This window comes from Mesocricetus auratus, unplaced genomic scaffold, assembly GCF_017639785.1.
Source record: "Mesocricetus auratus isolate SY011 unplaced genomic scaffold, BCM_Maur_2.0 Super-Scaffold_15014, whole genome shotgun sequence".
In the NCBI taxonomy this organism is placed as follows: domain Eukaryota; kingdom Metazoa; phylum Chordata; class Mammalia; order Rodentia; family Cricetidae; genus Mesocricetus; species Mesocricetus auratus.
The window spans coordinates 41,913,106-41,935,404 of record NW_024429186.1 but is presented as its reverse complement, the minus strand read 5'-3'; the positions used below and the strand labels follow the sequence as shown (position 1 = coordinate 41,935,404).

Genomic DNA, 22,299 nt, shown 5'->3' with positions numbered 1-22,299 from the left:
AAGCAGCCCTCCTTCAATCCAGTCACACTAGACAAGAGAAAAAATACTGATGTCTCCCCTCCAGGATGGAGCTCTTGTAAAACATTACACAAATTTCAACTTATTTACACTGTTTGTATTGGCCGCTTACGTGTGGAGTTCTCATGGACCATTTACATATTTCAATGATTCTTTGTAGTCAATGCCTGGTGCATGTGATGTCTGATAAATATCTATACTTCACAAATGCTGGAAATGTGGCCAAGAGCAGCACAGAAAGAAGTATTCAATTACTGTGATCTCTATGCACCAACAACACAGGCTGCAAAGGTGCCCAGACTCTGCAGTGAGCAGTACTGAGGAAGAAATGGCTCTTTACTGACCCACTGGGTGACAGTCAACCTGCATGTGGGAGTTAAAGATATGTTTTCAGGAAAAGATATTTGGCAACAGGTAAACAGATGTCTGTGTGCTTTGCAGAGAGAAATATAAGGATGCACATAGTGTTGGGTGGGCATCTCTATTATAGGTCTCTCAGTTTTACTATAATATCTTCATATGTAAGGAAATGACTGGAAAATTCTGGCTGAAAGGTCATTAATAATGTGTTATCATAGCATACACGATCGGGTTTCTGCCTGCATCCTCATCGTTGTCTGTTACATGTTCCATCCTCATTTGCTCTACGTTTTTGCAATTCTGGTTCCTTGGTATAATTCCCACTTTTGTCCCTGTATTATAAGTGGTTTGTTAGATTTTCAGTCTGTGTTCTCACTGTGATCCCATCTTTCCCTAACATGCACAGATTCCTTGTTGCTAATGGACATAAGGTTATGATTCATGGCTTGTTTTCAGCACCATTCTAAGTGTAACAGACCTTCATGCCATCAGTAGGAGTACAAAGGTCAGCGTTTGCTTTACCTTTGGAGTCATCTGCCCCACTTAACAGACTCCAAGAAGAGGAAGTTAGCATCCTCGTGTCATTGTGTGGCCTTTCCATTCATGGATTATTGAGTTCCTGCTGACGACTTCTGCTCCAAAGACTGTCTGTCAGCAATCTTGAGGGCTCTAGTCGATGGAAACTTTATTTTTAGAAACACTGCATTTTATCCACTCTAAAAATAGTCTCCAACACTTACTTACATGGTCTCCAAACTTCTTGGTAAAATTCACACAGGTATGTATCTTTCCATTACAGGCTCTGAGTAAGAAAATTTGCCAGAGGTGTGCAATCCATAACAATGATGGAAGACAAATGGCATTCCTGGTCTGATATTTTTGTTCTCTGTGATATAAACTTTCATATACACCCAAGGCCTAAAGGAAAATATTTTTAAAAATGAAAAGTGGGGACTTAAAAATCTATTTATCAAGCAGGAAAGCAGGTTCCTTTATTGGGTGCCAGTCTCAGTAATAGCACAGGTAAATTTTCATATCAAAGGACGTGTGGTAGAAGAAGCTAAAGAGTCAGTTGGCTCTTTGGCAGGAGAATAACAGTTCAATCCCCACATGAATGCCTTGTGGATCTGACATCTTTCTGTTGTTCCAGTTCAGTGAAAGGGGATCTTCAAGCAAGCTACCTCGCCAAACTAGACATAGTTAGGAACTCTGAGTTCAAATGAGGGACCTGACTCGATGAATAAAGTAGAGATTAATTGTAATGTTCCCAATATCAAACTCCAGCCTCCACATGCACATACATGTTCCTATAGTCACATACACACACACATACACACACACACACACAAACACCAGTATGCATGCATACCATATACATGTGAAAAAAAACAAAACCAAAGTACCTGTAGAAGAGATGGCTGTATAGTTTTTCATGGTGTTTTTTTTTTCCATAGTCATTCCATCCATTCCTGAAGTTTAACTAGGGAAAAGATAGAAAAGTGTGATTTTCTGGGGGAGTCACTTCCTATGCTAAGATGGTGAAAAGGTTTAAATGATCCCTCCTCTTTGTCAAACCACACTATTTTTTCTTTAATCTTCATCATATTCATTTAGATTCACTGTCCAGATTGAAGGGATACAGTAGTAGGCTGTGTATTGTGGGTTGGAACCCAGCTGTTATGCTGACCTCCACCCCTGACCAATGAGTGGGACATGCTTATCTACATTCAGGCAGTTACTTAGGCAGCTCAAAGGGCCCTCCCTGCATTGCATGGTCACATCATAGCTATGTCGCCCATTATGGGGCTGCATAAAGACTTAGTACGAATGTGCAAGCTTCCCTTTTTAAGCTAGCATTGCCACATGTTCTCTCTCTCTCTCTCTCTCTCTCTCTCTCTCTCTCTCTCTCTCTCTCTCTCTCTCTCTCTCTCTCTCTCTCTCTCTCCATACCTTGTCTCTCTCCCCCTCCCCCACTTTCTTCTTCCCTTTCCCTTCAATAAACTACACATGGGTTTGTTGAGTCTCGTGGTTCATGTTTTCATCCACTAGTGACTGAAGCATGGTTTCCTGTTCCATTTACTCTACTCACAAAGGAAACAAAAGAACAACACTGTGCCTACAGTGGCAGGAAGGAACTGGCAAGTCATGACAAGTTTACCTTCTTGTACATGTTTCTCAAATTGAGTGAGAATTTACTTGCTACTAATAATAATGTAGAGAGATAAAGAGAGAGAGAGAGAGAGAGAGAGAGAGAGAGAGAGAGAGAGAGAGAGAGAGAGAGAGAGAGAGAAGAGAGAGGAAAGAGAGAGGCTGGACAGATGAGAATTGTTTTTAAATGCTTCAAGTTGGTATCAGATTCTTTTGCAGGCTTGGGCATGGATGGGGATACTCTATCAAACCGGAACCCAAACCAGTTTTTCACCTTTGTTCTTTTGGCTATGGATCAGGCACAGTCATATGGTGTTGACCCCTATTAATAGTCAGGCTGATCACAGTTCCAATCAAAGTCAGGTATAAGAACACGATTACAGTTACTAAGGAAATAGGGTCCAGCAGCTGATACGCATCTCAAAATTAATTTCTCTCTGTATGTGTGTGTCTCTCTCTGTATCTGTCTATCTGTTCCTCTCTCTCTCTCTCTCTCTCTCTCTCTCTCTCTCTCTCTCTCTCTCTCTCTCTCTCTCTCTCTCTCTCTCTCTCTCTGGCTGGTGATTTAGTTTCAGTAGCATATGGAAATAGCTTCTAAGTTTTTTTTCATTATTATTTATTTTTAAGTTTAAATTTAGATTAGAAACAAGGTTGCTTCACAAGTCAGTTCCAGGTCCCTCTCCCTTTCCCTCCCCTCCTCCTGTGCCCTCCCCTCAACCCCTGTCATTATCTCCTTATTTCCCCAGGGAGGGTGAGGCCCTCCATGGGGGTGTTCATAGGCTGTCGTTTCATCCAGGGCAGGGCCTACCTAGACCCTCCCCCAAGAGTTCAGGTTGGGAGTACATCTCACATTGTTGGATGGGAGTCCAAAGTCCATGTATATACTGGGGATGAAATCTGATCTACTGCCTAAGGCTCAATAGATTACCTAGGCCTACTCACTGACACCCAAATTCCCGGGGTCTTGATCAGTCCCATGCTGGATTCCCAGGCATCATCCTGGGATTCAAGAGTTAACCCTTGTCAGGTCAGCTGTTTCTGGGGTTAAACCAGCCCAGTCTTAATCCCTTTGGTCATCAGTCCTCCCTCTCTGTTACTGGCTTTCTTGAGTTCAGCTCAGTGCTTAGCCATGGGAGTCTGCCTCTTCTTCCATCAGCCACTGAATGAAGGTTTCCCAGACCCTCTGGCCATGGGATTGTAGGCTGGCACTCCCCAGATCTATGTCTAAAATCCATATATGAGAGAGTACATGCCATGTTTCTCGTTTTGTGACTGTGTCTGTCATATCATCGTAGGCAGAGCCTAGGTCCTCCCACATGTGTCCAGGCTGAGAGAACATCCCTGCATGTGGAATGGGCTCCAAAAGTCCTTTGTATGCCAGGAATAAATACTGATCTACTGTCTAAGTTCCCAAAGATTGCTAAGGCCTCCTGACACCCAGGTTCAGGAGGGGGAAGGGGTCTGGATCAGTCCCATGCTGGTCTCTCAGTCATTAGTCTGGGGTCCATGTATTTTCCCCTTATTCAGGTCAGCTGCCTCTGTGGGTTTCACCAGCCCTGTCTTGATTCCTTTGCTCATGACTCCTCTTTTCACCTGGGTTCCAGGAGTCTGACTACATAGCCCAGGATAGCCTTGAACTCATGGCAGTCTCCTATAGCCTTCTGAGTGCTAGAGTTAAGGGGCATGTCAATGTGCCTGGGGTGTTTTCCATGTCTTTTTCTTTCCTGCCTTTTGTTTGTCCCTGGCACTGCCCCACCTGCTCTCTCACTTGTGTTTCCCTCATGACCACACAGCCTGTGGGACTTCAGGCAGCATCACAGCTGCAGAGAATGCACAGATCCATCCACTCAGGAGCATTGACCCTAGATGGCTATATTGACACATGATCCTTGCACTCTCAAGTCCTTCTGCAGTGGGGACCAAATTAAAACTTGGAAGTATTTATGGCGCACAACTGACAACAATTTAATGTGTTAGTACTCTTTTTATTTTTTTTTAGGAAGGACACATTTTATTCAGCATCATGATCAGATATTACAGTTGGCAATCTACAGCATGGGTGAAAAAAGTCTACAGTAAAACCCTCTGTTGGAAATCTTTATACTTTGCACAGTACAAAACTGAAGTAACCCGCTGTACAATTAGTCACAAACACATTCCTGGAGGTTTTGCCAGTACACATGAGTATTTGCTAACACATGTCTTCTTTGGAGTAGCTATGCCCATCCAATACTGTGCATGTCTGAGTTCACAAATCTGTTGTAACCTATAGCTCTCCTGTTACTTGTCTGGCTCTCCTCTCCTGCTAAGCTTTGTGTCCAGTAATTGGAACCTCCATCCCCTGCCATAACCACTGCTGGTGCTGGAAGCACGCCAGCCATATTGGTTTGCTGGTTTAAGAAAAGTATTTGCCACCACCACGATAAGAACGGGAGATCCTGCCAAAAACTGCCTCCATCGTTGCCAAATCCATTATAGCCTACCCCATTGTCAACATATCCAACACCACCCCTGAAGTATCCCCTTCGACCAAAATTGCCATTGCCGCCAAAACCACCTCCACGACCACCACCAAAGTTTCCGGAACCACTTCGAAGTCTAGCCATCTCTCGCTTTGACAGGGCTTTTCTCACTTCACAGTGGCGGCCGTTCACAATATGGTCTTTCTGGATAACAATCTTGTCCACAGGGTCATAGTCATCAAAGGTGACAAAAGCAAACGCTCTTCCTCTCCCACCGCCTCTGTACATCACGATTTCAATCACTTCAATTTTCCCGTACTGCTCAAAAGAATCTCGCAGGTGCTGTTCTTCTGTGTCCTCTTTAATACCACCCACGAAGATCTTGTTCACAGTTAGGAGGGCACCTGGTTTCCGGGAATCTTCTCTAGAAAAGGCTCTCTTAGCTTCCACAACTTTTCCATCCACCTTGTGTGGTCTCGCATTCATAGCAGCGTCCACCTCTCCCACGGTGGCGTAGGTGACAAACCCAAAGCCCCTGGATTGCTTGGTGTTTGGATCCCTCTTCACCACACAGTCGGTGAGCGTTCCCCATTGCTCAAAATGGGTTCTTAGACTCTGGTCGGTTGTTTTGAGGCTCAGCCCTCCGATGAAGAGTTTCCGCAGCTGTTCAGGCTCCTTGGGTGACTCCGACTTAGACATGATAGCACGGAAATGAGAGTCTTCAGCGATGCTTCTTAGGTCGAGTCTAAGGGCAGTAGTACTTTCTATTTTATTGCCTGTTTATCCTTTTCTTTTTAACCCTGTGAGTTACAAGGACAATGTAAATATCTTTAAGAGATTTTTAAATGGGTCCTCAAGAAACTAGGTCTGATTGGAAAAATCTTTTCCCAACTGTTAACTCTGAGGTAATGGAGGACATTGGGAAGAAGGACGGTTGAGTAGGGGGAAGGATAGAGAAGAGAAGGATGAGAGACAATTGAGGGAGTCATTATAGGTTTGTGGAGATATCTGGAACAAGTGAGATCTCTAGCAATCTACAAGGATGACACCAACTGGCAAACTAAGCAATAGTATAGAGACTACCTTAAATGCCCCTCCCTGATAATGAGTTTGACGACTTCCTTATGTGACATCCTAGAACCTTCATCCAGTGACAGACAGAAGCAGAGGCAGACACCAACAGCTAAACTCCTGGAACCCAGTTACAGAGAGGGAGGATTGATGACAAAGAGGTCAAATGTGGGTTGGTTTAACCCACAGAAACAGCTGACATGAACAAGGGGAAGCTCTTGTACCACAAACTGATGTCTGAGGCAAGCATGGGATTATTCCAGACCCCCTGAATGTGGGTGTCAGTGACTAGGCCTGGACAATTTATGGGGCCTTGGGTAGTAGATCAATATTTATCCCTGGCATACAAATGACCTTTGGGTGCTCATCCCACAATAAAGGATGCTCTCTCAACCTGGTCTCTTCGGGGAGGGCCTAGGCACTGCCCTGAATGAAATGACAGACAATGGAGATCCTCCATGGAGGGCCTCACCCTGCCTGGGGATCAAAGTGGGGCTTGGGTGGGTAGCTGGTGTGCTGGGGAGGAATGTAGGGAGAGAGAGCTGGGATTGACATGTGAATCAAGGTTGTTTCTAATATAAATATAAAAAATGAAAAAAGGAGAAACATACAAGCCACAATAAAGCAAATTAGCCAGGAATGTTACTGAAGACACATCAGTTTATGTGCACGTGGTGCATTTACTGGGCAAATTTTAGCAAGTGGACTTTCTGGCTCACCGAGATCATATGCTTTTAATCATGAAATAAAGCAGCAATGCTCAGCATGACCATTTAAAAAGATCTTATTTAGTAATGTTATCCTGTTATGTACAATGACAGTATCTAGGTTGAATGAATACAGCAACAGTATCTAGGTTGAAAGGAGCTCCAAAGTTTCTTCCTTGCAATAATACACTACATACACAAGTGTTTAGAAGTTTTTGGGAAAGTGATCAGAGAGTTAAAAACAAATAAAAAATCTTTAAAAAGTAATTATGAGGATCAGAGGATGCATAAAATATCTGGATGAGGCCAAAATGAGAGATGTACTGTCAAAACCTAGTCTTTGTCTAATGGTCTATTTATGAGGTATATTTATAAAATCACTCCACACTGGCAGATACTGCCAGGGGAGAGGAGAAGTGTGGCATTAACCCCATGCCTCAGATGAATTTGACCTTCCTTACCCCAGTGTAACAGAAAAATAAAATAAAAAACACAGATAGTGATACTGGGGTTCAAACTTCAAGCTGAATATCAGAAATGCAAAACAGCTGGTCACTAGCTTCTTACCTCTATCTTAGGCAGAATGGGATGGTCCCTTCTTCTCAAGCCACAGACTGCTGCCTCTCCTCAGTGTGGGTGGTCTGTGAGACCTTGCTTCTGTCTTATATAGTTCCCTGACATTGGGATTAAAGGTGTGAGCTGTAATTCTCTTTAGACTCATCCACTCTGGGTTGCCTTCAACGCCCAAAATCAGTCTATTTCTTAATGCTGAGTCCTAAGTTTAAAGGTGTGTACCACCACCTCTTATCTTCTGGCTGCTGGGATTAGAGGTGTGTGCCTTGCTTCTATGGCTTGTGACTGACTGATTTCAGAATCCTCAGGCAAGCTTTAAAAATCATAAACAACACACCAATGTAAACCTGCCCAGTAACTGATGGAAGGACCATATGATTACCTTTATCTGACAGATTTGTAAATGGGGCTTCAAGAAATTATGAGGAAAGGAGGATGCCCAAAACATCCGAATGGGGCCAACTCAGGACGAACTGTCAAAACCTAGTCTGTGTTTGTCTCCTGGTTTCTATTCATGGGGTATTTTTATAAAATCACTTCATACCGGCTGATATTGCCAGGGGAGGTAAGAATGTGGCATCTACCCTAGGCCTCAGATGGATTTGACTTTCTTACTCCAGTGTAACTCCCACACACAAAAACCCCAGAGACTCTTATTTGGGTTCAAACTTCAAGCTGAAATCAGAAAAAGCAAAACAGCTGATCGCTAGCTTCTTACCTCTATCTTAGGCTGAATGTGGTATCCTGTCTCCTCGAGCTCTCACCAAGCATCAGACTGCTGTCTGTCCTCTGTGCATTCTTTCTGAGACTTTACTTCTGTCTTATATGCTTCCCTAATGTTGAGATTAAAGGTGTGAGCCGCAATTCTCTTTAGAATGATCCACTCCTGTGTAGATCTGGGTTGTCTTGAACTCACAGAGATCTCTCATCTCTTAATTCTAAATCCTAAGATTAAAGGTGTGTACCACCATCTCCCAGCTTCTGAATGCTGGGATTAAAGGCATGTGTGTGGCTTATATGGCTTTTTTTTTGGGTTTCCTAGACAGGGTTTCTCTGTATTGTTTTGGAGGCTGTCGGTCCAGCCAGGCCACGAACTCACAGAGATCCCCTTGCCTCTGCCTCCGGAGTGCTGGGATTAAAGGCTTGCCTCTGCCTCCGGAGTGCTGGGATTAAAGGCGTGTGCCACCAACGCCCGGTTTTTGTTTTTGTTTTTTTTTTTGGCTTCTATGGCTTTTTGACTGCCTGCTTTTTGTATCCTCAGGCAAGCTTTAACAAATAATACACAATACATCACCATGTAGACATGCCCAGTGACTGACTGTTTCAGCCCCAAAAGATAGGAATGAATAGCTGACTTAGGGGAAACAGGCTCCTTCTAGAACTTCACATTAACATTATAAGAGCACTAAGATATTTTCTGGCTCTTTAAGCAAGTGTGCGCAGCCCCAGTTGAGCCAAGGACAATCTGGAATGGAAGAGAAACCTAAAACAAGGGGGTTTTCACATCAAGGGCAGCAGAGTTCAGCCCTTCTAGGCCAGTGGTATCTTTGCTGTGAGACAGTGTCCATCTAAGGAAGCTTCTTTTAGATTCAAGACTGCCCTCTAGCACATCTAAAGCCATAATGATATGGTGTGTTGGGGATAGTTTGTAAGGATGAAGCAAATTTGTAAGACGGGAATAGGAACATGTGATGTTGGTAATTCTCAAGAGGAGAATTTGAGCCGGGCGTTGGTGGCACACACCTTTAATCCCAGCACTTGGGAAGCAGAGGCAGGCAGATCTCTGTGAGTTCAAGGCCAGCCTGGTCTACAAGAGCTAGTTCCAGGACAGCCTCCAAAGCCACAGAGAAACCCTGTCTCAAAAAACCAAAAAATAAAAATAAATAAATAAATAAATAAGAAGAGAATTTGGATGCCAAGAAACATGGAAGGGAGTATAGGAATGCCCATTGCCTTCCACAATTGCTATGGAACAGTCAGGGTAAACGATTGCTTTTTGTTGACAACATTACTGTGTTTTATAGAACCTTTGACATGCTGGCTATGAAGTAGGCTTAATAATAATAATAATAAGTTTAATAATAAAATTGAGCCTTGTTGTACAAAGTGTTCCCAGGTGCTCAGCTGGCTTGAGTCCCATGGTTTTCCTTTCAGCTCTTCTTGGTGTTTACTTTCTAAGTTCAGACCCAGTTACACCAGTAATTTTTGTCCTCTAGGGTTTTGGTGATACTGATGGAGATCTTTAGATTTTCGTACAAAACCAGAGTGAGGATCTTTGCCTTTTAAAATGTTTCCAGCATTGGGAAGCTCTCTTCAGCTTTCCCTGACTTACTCAGTGACAGAAACTGACAAGAACGGTTAGCTGTGTCATATTCAGGAGATGTCATCTCATGGTCTCCTTGGGGACTGTGGTGATGCACAGGCTTCACAGTGACACACAGGAGTTCCCAGCACCCACAGAACAGTCCATTGGGTTTTTTGTTGTTTTTTTCTTTGGGTCACTTGCTTAATATATTTTCTAGGTTCACCCATTTCTTCTACAATCTTGTAATTTTACTTTTTTTTACAGCTGAATAGAATTCCATTGTGTCTATCATTTTCAAAATGTGCTCCTCTGTTGCTGGACAACTAAGCTGTCTCTACATTGGGAATAATGTAGCAGTGAAAGACCTCGGCATCAAAACGCCGGGCACTGAACCGAACCCTCTGCCCAAGAACCGGGGCCAGACCACTGGCTGCAAATGCAAGAGGTGATTTATTGAGTACACAGGCGCCTGCGGATGCTACTGCAACTCGGGTGCAGAGCATACCGGGCTTGTAGGGAGTACACTATTTATGGAGTTTTAATGATTACATAAGTATCAGCATAGCAACAGATATTTCATTGGCTACTGAAGCATGGGCTGAGATCATCTGGGGGGGCAGGGGTAGTTGCCAAGGACTAGGTTTCCTACATGAAAGACCCCGGCATGCTTCAACAATTAGTATCCGGGTCCTATGATTGCTACAGTGATCAGACACAATTGGGGGCCAGGGTAGTTGCCAAGGACTAGGTTTTCTAGTATTGTCATATGAAAGTTCCCAGCACGCTTCAGCAATTATTATCCGGGTCCCATGACTGCTATAGTGATCACAGACATCCTGTTTTGAGGGTGAAACACCTGGTCTGGGTTTCTTTCATTAGGCAACGGCCTGGCCTTGCTTTTCTTTTCCTAGGGGGTCCTAGGTAGGGGTCTTTCAGCAGGAGATGTGGATGATCATTGACCTCTGTGCTAGAATGTGCAGTGATTTGTCCTTGTGCTCAGGACAGGTCAGATTTGGTCACAGCGTAGTTCCATTTTTAATTTTTGAGGCCCAACATACATATATGCATGTAAAACCCATGCCAAATCAAAAATAAATAAATCATTGTAGAGGAGGAAGAGAAGAAGGAAGGAGAAGGCAGCAGGAGGTGGAGGAGGAAGAGGACAAGGAGGAAGAGGAGGAGGAGGAAGAGTAGGAGAAGGAAGAGAAGGAAGAAAGAGGAGGACAAGGAGGAGAGAGAGAGGATTGGATCTTTTGGAAGGGAAGTTACAGGCAGTTGTGAAAACTGAACTCCAGTCCTCTGCAACAGCAGCTAGTTCTCTGAATGTCTGTCCAACTCCTAGCTCCCCACGTTTTGGAGAGCCTAGGCTGTAAGTCAAGGAAATGATGGCATCTATTGTGAGAACATGCTTTCCCATCTCAGTTTTCCTTATCAAGTTGCTGCTTCAGAGACACACCTGTAAAGAGTCTCTGCTAGGTGATTTCTGATCCTGTCAATGTGACAGTCACACTTTGTCCCTACAGTTAAGTTTGCACTTAGATTTATACATGAGTGTTACAGTTTAAGTAGAGGTTGGGTAATGTGGTACTTAAACCATCGTTTGTTTTGCTTAGGGTTGATACGTTTGCAATTTCCAATCTCTTGTTCCTGTATGTGTTTTGGATTTTTTTCTTTCGGTTCTATGAAGAGTGTCATTTGAATATTTTACAGGACTTGTGCTGAATCTGTTTCTTACTTTAGGTAGTAAGTTTTTGCTGCATGAATTCTGCCAGTCTGGGAACATAGCTCTTTCCATAAACTGGTGTTTTTTTTTTAATTTCCTTTTTTAAAATGGTCTTATATTTTCTTACAGTGAAGTGTTTTACTTATTTCATTACGTTTCTTCTTAGATATTTTTTATATATCTATTTTGATTTTAATATTTTTTCAGTTCTCTATTTGCAAATTTACTACTGATACATATAAATATATGTGAAATCTACTAATTATTGTGTATTGCTTTTTTGTTTTTATAATAATTTTTATTTAACTTTCTACATATGGTACTTTTAATTCCCTCTCCTTTCCCTCCTCTGTTCCCCAAGAAGATAAGGCCTTCCAGGAGAAATTTGCAGTGTCTCTCATATCATCCTAGGCAGAGCCTAGGTCCTCCCACATGTGTCCAGGCTGAGAGAGCATCCCTGCATGTGGAATGGGCTCCAAAAGTCCTTTGTATGCCAGGAATAAATACTGATCTACTGTCTAAGGTCCCATAGATCGCCAAGGCCTCCTCTCTGACACCCAGGTTCAGGAGGGGGAAGGGGTCTGGATCAGTCCCATGCTGGTCTCTCAGTCATTAGTCTGGGGTCCATGTATTTCCCCTTGTTCAGGTCAGCTGCCTCTGTGGGTTTCACCAGCCCTGTCTTGATTCCTTTGCTCATGACTCCTCTTTTCACCTGGGTTCCAGGAGTCTGACTACATAGCCCAGGATAGCCTTGAACTCATGGCAGTCTCCTATAGCCTTCTGAGTGCTAGAGTTAAGGGGCATGTCAATGTGCCTGGGGTGTTTTCCATGTCTTTTTCTTTCCTGCCTTTTGTTTGTCCCTGGCACTGCCCCACCTGCTCTCTCACTTGTGTTTCCCTCATGACCACACAGCCTGTGGGACTTCAGGCAGCATCACAGCTGCAGAGAATGCACAGATCCATCCACTCAGGAGCATTGACCCTAGATGGCTATATTGACACATGATCCTTGCACTCTCAAGTCCTTCTGCAGTGGGGACCAAATTAAAACTTGGAAGTATTTGATGGTGCAGAGCTGACAACAATTTAATGTGTTAGTACTCTTTTTTTTTTAGGAAGGACACATTTTATTCAGCATCATGATCAGATATTACATTTAACAATCCATAGCATGGGTGAATAAAGGTTTACAGTAAAACCCTAGTTGAAATGCTTTACACTTTCCAGACAGAAACTGAAGTAATCTGCTACACAACTGTCAGAAATAGAGTCCTGGAGATTTTGTCCTTACATGTGAGTATTGTCCAATAAATCTCTTCTTTGGAGAAGCAAGGCGCTGCCACAACTGTGCTTGGCTAAGTTCATAAATCAGTTGGAACCTACAGATTCCTGTGATTTATCTGACTCTCCGCTCCCGCTAAGACTTGTTCCCTGGCTGCAATTGGAATCTCCTGCCACTGCCATAGGTACTGTTGGTGCTGGAACCACCACAGCCACTTTGGTATCCTGGTTTAGCAAAGTGTTGGCTTCACCACCATTAGGACGGGAGCTCTTGCCACAATTGCTTCCAGCATTACCAAATCCATTAGAGCCACCCCCACTGCCACCATAGCCACCACCACGTCTACCATGGAATCCACCACCACCCCTGAAGTTTCCCCCTCCACCATAATCGTCATTACTGCCAAAACCACCTCCACGGCCACCGTCAAAGTTTCCGGAACCACTTCGAAGTCTAGCCATCTCTCGCTTTGACAGGGCTTTTCTCACTTCACAGTGGTGGCCGTTCACAGTATGGTCTTTCTGAATAACAACCTTGTCCACAGGGTCATGGTCATCAAAGGTGACAAAAGCAAACCCTCTTCTTCTCCCACTGCCTCTGTCTGTAACAAATTCAATCAATTCAATTTTCCCATACTGCTCAAAGTAATCTCGCAGGTGCTGTTCTTCCGTGTCGTCTTTAATACCACCCACGAAGATCTTGTTCACAGTTAGGAGGGCACCTGGTCTCCAGGAATCTTCTCTAGAAATGGCTCTCTTAGCTTCCACAACTTTTCCATCCACCTTGTGTGGTCTCGCATTCATAGCAGCGTCCACCTCTCCCACGGTGGCGTAGGTGACAAACCCAAAGCCCCTGGATTGCTTGGTGTTTGGATCCCTCTTCACCACACAGTCGGTGAGCGTTCCCCATTGCTCAAAATGGGTTCTTAGACTCTGGTCGGTTGTGTCGGGGCTCAGCCCTCCAATGAAGAGTTTCCGCAGCTGTTCAGGCTCCTTGGGTGATGCCGACTTAGACATGATAGCAGGGAAATGAGAGTCTTCAGCGATGCTTCTTAAGTTGAGTCTACAGGCAGTAGTACTTTCTATTTTATTGCCTGTTTATCCTTTTCTTTTTAACCCTGTGAGTTGCAAAGACAATGTGAATACCTTTAAGAGATTTTTAAATGGGTCCTCAAGAAACTAGGTCTGATTGGAAAATCTTTTCCCAACTGTTAACTCTGAGGTAATGGAGGACATTGGGAAGAAGGACGGTTGAGTAGGGGGAAGGATAGAGAAGAGAAGGATGAGAGACAATTGAGGGAGTCATTATAGGTTTGAGGAGACAGCTGGCACCAGTGAGATCTCTAGCAATCTACAAGGATGACACCAACTGGCAAACTAAGCAATAGTATAGAGACTACCTTAAATGCCCCTCCCTGATAATGAGTTGGACAACTTCCTTATATGTCATTCTAGATCCTTAATCCAGTGACAGATGGAAGCTGAGGTAGACACTCACAGCTAAACACTTAACTGAATCTCTGGAACCCAGTGACAGAGAGAGAAGACTGATGACAAAGTGATCAAGAGTGGGTTGCTTTAACCCAAAGAAACAGCTGACCTGAAGAAGGGGATGCTCTTGGACCCCAAACTGAAGTCTGAGAGGCAAGCATGGGAGTGATCCAGATCCCCTGAATGTGGGTGTCAGTGACTGGCCTAGACAATCTATGGAGTCTTGGGTAGTAGATCAGTATTTATCCCTGGCACACAAATGGCTCATCTTTCAATCAAGGATGCTCTCTTAACCTGGTCTCTTCCGGGAGGGCCTAGGCACTGCCCTGAATGAAATGACAATGGAGATCCTCCATGGAGGGCCTCACCCTCCCCTGGGATCAGAGTGGGGATTGGGTGGGTGGGTGGGTGGGGGTCCGGGGAGGAGGGTAGGAAGAGGGAGCTGGGATTGACATGTGAATCAAGGTTGTTTCTAATATAAATAAAAAATGAAAAAAGGAGAAATAAAACCACAATAAAGCAAATTAGCCAGGAATGATATTAAACACACATCATTGTTTGTGCATGAGGTACATTTACGGGGCAAATTTTGGCAAGTGGACTTTCTGGCTCACCAAGGTCACATGCTTTGAATCATAAAACAAAGCAGCAATGCTCAGCACAACTATTTAATAAGATCTTATTTAGTAATGTTATCCTGTTATATACAATGACAGTATCTAGGTTGAATGAATACAGCAACATTATCTATGTTGAAAGGAACTCCAAAGTTTCTTCCTTGCAATCATTCAGTACACACACAAGTGTCTAGAATTTGTGGGAAAGTGATCAGAGAGTACAAACAAATAAATAATCTTAAAAATAGTAATTATGAGGATAAGAGGATGCATAAACCATCTGGATGGGACCAAAATGAGAGATGTACTGTCAAAACCTAGTCTTTGTTTGTCTACTGGTCTATTTATGAGGTATATTTATAAAATCACTCCATACTGGCAGATACTGCCAGGGGAGCAGAGAAGTGTGGCATTAACCCCATGCCTCAGATGAATTTGACCTTCCTTACCCTGTGTAACAATAAAATAAAATAAAAAACCCAGATACTGATACTGGGGTTCAAACTTCAAGCTGATATCAGAAAAGCAAAACAGCTGGTCACTAGCTTCTTACCTCTATTTTAGGCTGAATGGGATGGTCCTGTCTTGACTAGCTGTCACCAAGCCCAATACTGCTGCTGCTTCTCAGTGTGTCTGGTCTGTGGGACCTTGCTTCTATCTTATATAGTTCCCTGACATTGGGATTAAAGGTGTGAGCTGTAATTCTCTTTAGACTCATCCACTCTGGGTTGCCTTCAACTCCCAAAGATCAGTCTATCTCTTAAAGCTGAGTCCTAAGATTAAAGGTGTGTACCACCACCTCTTATCTTCTGGCTGCTGGGATTAGAGGTGTGTGTCTTGTTTCTATGGCTTGTGACTAACTGCTTTCAGAATACTCAGGCAAGCTTTAAAAATCATAAACAACACACCAATGTAGACCTGCCCAGTAACTGACAGAAGGACCATATGATTACCTTTATCTGACAGATTTGTAAATGGGGCTTCAAGAAATTATGAGGAAAGGAGGATGCCCAAAACATCCGAATGGGGCCAACTCAGGACGAACTGTCAAAACCTAGTCTGTGTTTGTCTCCTGGTTTCTATTCATGGGGTATTTTTATAAAATCACTTCACACCGGCTGATATTGCCAGGGGAGTCGAAGGTTGTGGCATCTATCCTAGGCCTCAGATGGATTTAACTTTCTTACTCCCACACCAAAAACCCCAGAGACTCTTATTTGGGTTCAAACTTCAAGCTGAAATCAGAAAAAGCAAACCAGCTGATCGCTAGCTTCTTACCTCTATCTTAGGCTGAATGTGGTATCCTGTCTCCTCGAGCTCTCACCAAGCGTCAGACTGCTACCAGTCCTCTGTGCATTCTCTCTTAGACTTTGCTTCTGTTTTATATGCTTCCCTAATGTTGAGATTAAAGGTGTGAACCGTAATTCTCTTTATAATGATCCACTCCTGTGTAGATCTGGGTTGTCTTGAACTCACAGAGATCTGTCATCTCTTAAATCTAAATCCTAAGATTAATGGTATGTACCACCATCTCCCAGCCTCTGAATGCTGGGATTAAAGGCATGTTTGTGGCTTTTATGGCTTTTGACTGCCTCCTTTCTGTATCCTCAGGCAAGCTTTAACAAATCATACACAATACATCACCATGTAGACATGCCCAGTGTCTGACTGCTTCAGCCCCAGCAGAAAGGAATGAATATCAGACCTAGGGGAAACAGGCTCCTTCTAGAACTTCACATTAACTTTATAAGAGCACACAGATTTTTTTCTGGCTCTTCTTTTTTTTTTTTTTGGTTTTTCGAGACAGGGTTTCTCTGTATTGTTTTGGAGGCTGTGGGTCCAGCCCGGCCTTGAACTCACAGAGATCCGCCTGCTTCTGCCTCCCGAGTGCTGGGTTTAAAGGCGTGTGCCACCACCGCCCTTTTCTGGCTCTTTTTTGTTTGTTTGTTTGTTTTTTACGAGACAGGGTTTCTCTGTATTGTTTTGGAGGCTGTGGGTCCAACCCGGCCTTGAACTCACAGATATCTGCCTGCTTCTGCTGGGTTTAAAGGCGTGTGCCACCACCACCCTTTTCTGGCTCTTTAAACAAGTGTCTGTAGCCACAGGTGAGCCATGGACAAAGTCAGCAGGAAATCTGGAATGGAAGAGAAACCTAAAACAAGCGGGTTTTCATATCAAGGGCAACAGAGTTCAGCCCTCGTAGGCCGGTGGTATATTTTGCTGTGAGACAGTGTCCATGTGAAGAAGCTTCTTTTACAGATTACAATACTGTGCCCTCTAGAACACCTAAAGCCATAATGTAAATATGGATTGTTGGGGATTGTTTGTGAGGATGTAGCAAATTTTTAAGATGGGCATGGAAATATGTGATGTTGGTAATTCTCAAGATGAGAATTTGGATTCCAAGAAATATGGAAGGGAGCGTAGGAATGCCCATGCCTTCCACAATTCCTAGGGAACAGTCAGGGTAAACTATTGTTTTTCTGATGACAACATTACTGTGTTTGGACATGCTGGCTATGAAGCAGGCTTAATAATAATAATAAGTTTAATAATAAAATTGAGCCTTGTTGTGCAAATTGCACCCAGGTGCTCTGCTGCTTTGAATCCCGTGTTTTTCCTTTCAGCTCTTCTTGGAGTTTGCTTACTAAGTTTAGCCCCATTTACACCAGCAATTTTTGGTGACACTGATGGAGAGCTTTAGATTTTCAGACAAAACCAGAGTGAGGAATTTTCTTTTTAAAATGTTTCCAGCATTGGGATGCTCTCTTCATCTTTCCCTGGGTTATTCAGTGACAGGAACTGGCAGGAAGGGTTAGCTGTGTTATGTTCAGGAGATGTCATCTCATCGTCTACTTGGGGTCTGTGATGATGCACAAGCTTCACGGTGACACACAGGAGATCCCAACACCCACACAACAGTCCAGTGGTTTTTTGTTTTTGGTTTTTTGTTTATGCTTTTTTTCTCTGAGTCACCTTACTTAATATACTTTCTAGGTTCACCTATTTGTCCTACAAATCTTGTAATTTCACTTTTCTTTACAGCTGAACAGAATTCCAATGTGTCTATCATTTTCTAAATGTGCTCCTCTGTTGCTGGACAGCTAAGCTGTCCTTACATTGGGAATAATGTAGCAGGAGATGTGGATGATTGTTGACCTCTGTGCTAGGATGTGCATTCCGTTGACCCTGTTCTCAGGGAGGTCGGATTGGGTCACAGCATAGTTCCATTTTTAATTTTTGAGGGCCCACATTCATATATGAATGTAAAACCCATGCCAAATCAAAATAAATAAATAGCTGAAGAATAGGAAAAAGAAGAGGAAGAGGAGGAAGAGAAAAAGGAAGAAGAAAGAGGAGGACGAGGAGGAGGGAGAGAAGGATTGGATCTTCTGGAAGGGAAGTTACAGGCATTTGTGAAAACTGATTTTTTTCTTTCTGTTCTATGAAGAGTGTCATTTGAATTTTTACAGGACTTGTACTGAATCTGTGGATTACTTTAGGTATTACATTTTTGCTGTATGAATTCTGCCAATCTGGAAACATAGCTCTTTCCATACTCTAGTATTTTCTTTATTATCTTTTCTAGTATTTTCTTTAATTTATTTTTTAATTGTCTTATTTTTTCATTTTTTTCTTTTTTCTTTTTCTTTTTAATTTTAAATTTAGGTTAGAAACAAGGTTGCTTCACAAGTCAGTTCCAGGTCCCTCTCCTTCTCCCTCCCTTAGTCCTGTGCACTCCCCCAACCCCACCCCCAATATCCCCTCATTTCCCCAGGAAGGGAGAGGCCCTCTTTGGGGGTGACCAAAGTCTGTCATTTCATCCATCACAGGGCCTTGACCCTCCCCCAAGAGTTCAGGATGAGAGTGCATCTCACATTGTTGGACAGGAGTCCAAAGTCCATGTGTATACTCGGGGTGAATACTGATCTACTGCCCAAGGCTCAATAGATTACCTAGGCTTCCTCACTGACATCCATATTCACGGGGTCTTGATCAGTCCCATGTTGGATTCCCAGGCATCATCCTGGGATTCAAGAGTTAACCCTTGTTTCTGGGGGTTAAGCCAGCCCAGTCTTAATCCCTTTGGACATCAGTCTGAAAGACCCCTACCCAGGACCCCCTAGGAAAAGAAAAGCAAGGCCAGGCCATTGCCTAATGAAAAAAAAAAAACCCAGACCAGGTGCCTTGCCCAGCTGGCAGCATGTCAAACAGGATCTGTGGTCACCAGAGCAGTCATGGGACCTGGATAATAATTGCTGAAGGTGCCAGGGTCTTTTATGTGGCAATACCAGAACACCTAGTCCTTGACAACTACCCCTGCCCCCAGTTGTGTCTATGATCACCCTAGTAGCCATGAGACCTGGATAATAATTACTGAAGCATGCCGGAGTCTTTCGTAAGGTAATACCAGGAAACTTAGTCCGTGGGATCTACCCCTGCCCCCAAGATGAGCCAATAAAATGCCTGTTGCTATGCTGATACTTATGTAACCATTAAAACTCTACAAATATTGTGCTCCCTACAAGCCCGGTATGCTCTGCACTCAAGTTGCAGTAGCATCCACAGGCACCTGTGTACACAATAAATCAACTCTTGCATTTGCAGCCAGTGGTCTGGCCCCGGGTCTTGGCCAGAGGGTTTGGGTCAGTGCCCGGCGCTTTGATGCCAAGGTCTTTCAAGTCCTCCCTCTCTGTTACTGGCTTTCTTGAGTTCAGCTCAGTGCTTAGCTATGGGAGACAGCCTCTTCTTCCATCAGCCACTGAATGAAGGTTCTGTATCCCAGACTCTCTGGCCATGGGATTGTAGGCTGGCACTCCCCAGATCTATGTCTAAAATCCATATATGAGAGAGTACATGCCATGTTTCTCTTTTTGTGACTGGGTTACCTCAATCAGGATAGTTTATTCTAGTGTCATCCATTTGCCTGCAAATCTCAGGATACCATTGTTTTTTTCTGCTGAATAGTACTCCATTGTGTAAATGTACCACATTTTCTCTATCCACTCTTCTGTTGAGGGACATCTAGGTTGCTTCCAAGTTCTGGCTATTACAAATAATGCTACTATGAACATAGTGGAACAGATATCCTTGTTGTATGAATGGGCATCTTTTGGATATATGCCTAAGAGTGGAGTTGCTGGGTCTTGTGTTAGGTTTATTCCCATTTTTCTGAGGAATCTCCATACTGATTTCCAAAGTGGCTGTACAAGTTGGCACTCCCACCAGCAATGGAGGAGTGTCCCCCTTTCACCACATCCTCTCCAGCATAAATTGTCGTTGGTGTTTTTGATTTTAGCCATTCTGACAGAAGTGAGATGGCATCTCAGAGTTGTTTTGATTTGCATTTCCCGGATCGCTAAGGATGTTGAGCACTTTCTCAAGTGCCTCTCAGCCATTTTAGACTCCTCTATTGAAAATTCTCTATTTAGTTCTGCAGCCCACTTTTTAATTGGATCCATTGGTGTTTTGGAGACTTGTTTCTTGAGTTCTTTGTAAATTTTGGAGATCAACCCTCTGTCAGATGTGGGGTTAGTGAACATTTTTCCCCCATTCTGTGGGCTGCCTTTTTGTCTTGCTGACTGTGTCCTTTGCCTTACAGAAACTTCTCAGTTTCAGGAGGTCCCATTTATTAATTGTTGATCTCACTGTCTGTGCTACAACTGTTATGTTCAGGAAGCTGTCTCCTGTACCAATTTGTTCAAGGGTACCACACACTTTCTCTTCTAAGAGGTTCAGTGTGGCTGGATTTATGTTGAGGTCTTTGATCCATTTGGACTTAAGTTTTGTGCATGGCAACAAACTTGGATCAATTCGCATTCTTCTACATGCCAGCCTCCAGTTATGCCAGCACCATTTTTGAAGATGCTTTCTTTATTCCATTGTATAGTTTTAGCTTCTTTGTCAAAGATCAGATGCTCATACGTGTGTGGGTTGATATCAGGGTTTTCAATTCGATTCCATTGGCCTACCTGTCTATTTTTGTGCCAATACCAAGCTGTTTTCAGGACTGTAGCTGTATAATAGAGCTTGAAGTCAGGGATGGTGATGCCTCCGGACGTTGCCTTGTGGTACAGGGTTATTTTGGCTATTCTGGGTCTTTTGTTTTTCCATACAAAATTGATTATTGTTCTTTCAAGGTCTGTGAAGGATTGTGCTGGGATTTTAATGGGGATTGCATGGAATCTGTAGATTGCTTTTGGCAGGATTGCCATTTTTACTACATTGATCCTACCTATCCAGGAGCATGGGAGATCTTTCCATTTTCTGAGGGCTTCTCTAATTTCTTTCTTTAAAGATTCAAAGTTCTTGTGATACAGGTCTTTCACTTGTTTGGTTAGTGTTACACCAAGGTATTTTATGTTGTTTGTGGCAATTGTAAAGGGTGATGTTTCTCTGATTTCTTTCTCAGCCCTTTTATCATCTGTATATAGTAGGGCTATTGATTTTCTTGAGTTGATCTTGTAGCCTGCCACTTTGCTAAAGGTGTTAATCAGCTGCAAGAGTTCTCTGGTAGAGTTCTTTGGGTCATTTACATAAACTATCATATCATCTGCAAATAGTGAAAGTTCGACCTCTTCCTTCCCAATTTGTATCCCCTTGATCCCCTTTTGTTTTCATATGGCTCTGGCTAGAATTTCAAGTACAATGTTGAAAGGGTAGGGAAAGAGTGGACAGCCTTGTCTTGTTCCTGATTTTAGAGGAATTGCGTTGAGTTTCTGTCCATTTATTTTGATGTTGGCTGTTGTTTTACTGTATATAGCTTTCATTATGTTTAAGTATGTTCCTATTATCCCAGATCTCTCCAAGACCTTTATCATGAAGGGGGGTTGGATTTTGTCAAACAATTTTTCAGCATCTAGTGAGATGATCATGTGATTTTTGTTTTTCAGCTTGTTTATATGGTGGATTACATTGATGGATTTTCATATGTTGAACCATTCTTTCATCCCTGGAATTAAACCTACTTGATCGTGGTGAGTGATTGTTTTGATGTGTTCTTGGACCCGATTTGCCTGTATTCTATTGAGTATTTTTGCATCAATGTTCATGATGGATATTGGTCTGAAGTGCTGTTTCTTAATTGTGTCATTGTGTGGCTTGGGGATCAAGGTTATTGAAGCCTTGTAGAAAGAGTTTGACAAAGACCCTTCTGCTTCTATCGTGTGGAATCGTTAGTGAAGAATTGGTATAAGCTGTTCTTTGAATTTCTGGTAGAATTCTGCACTGAGGCCATCTGGACCTGGGCTTTTTTTGGTTGGGAGACTTTTGATGATTGCTTCTATTTCCATAGGGGATATAGGTCTATTTAAATTGATTATCTGTTCTTGATTTAATTTTGGCAAGTGATAGCAAGTCGTCCATTTCCTTTAAATTTTTGAATTATGTGGAGTACAGGTTTTCAAAGTATGACCAGATGATTCTCTGAATTTCCTCTCAGTCCTTTGTTATGTCCCCCTTTCCATTTCTGATTTTGTTAATTTGCATGTTCACTCTCTGCTGTTTGGTAAGTTTGGACAAAGGTTTGTCAATCTTGTTGATTT

The 22,299-nt window shown here is 43.0% G+C and overlaps 1 protein-coding gene across 1 annotated transcript; it reads right to left on the bottom strand.

Moving 5' to 3' along the window:
* Nucleotides 1–4,503: 4,503 nt before the first annotated feature.
* On the bottom strand, nucleotides 4,504–13,664 carry LOC101843923 (heterogeneous nuclear ribonucleoprotein D0-like). Its single transcript, XM_040743298.1, is given in 5 exon segments — nucleotides 4,504–4,923; nucleotides 4,925–4,970; nucleotides 4,972–5,733; nucleotides 12,791–12,896; nucleotides 12,899–13,664. Coding segments are annotated over 5 exon segments (1,797 nt in total). The 3' UTR covers nucleotides 4,504–4,806.
* Nucleotides 13,665–22,299: the final 8,635 nt, after the last annotated feature.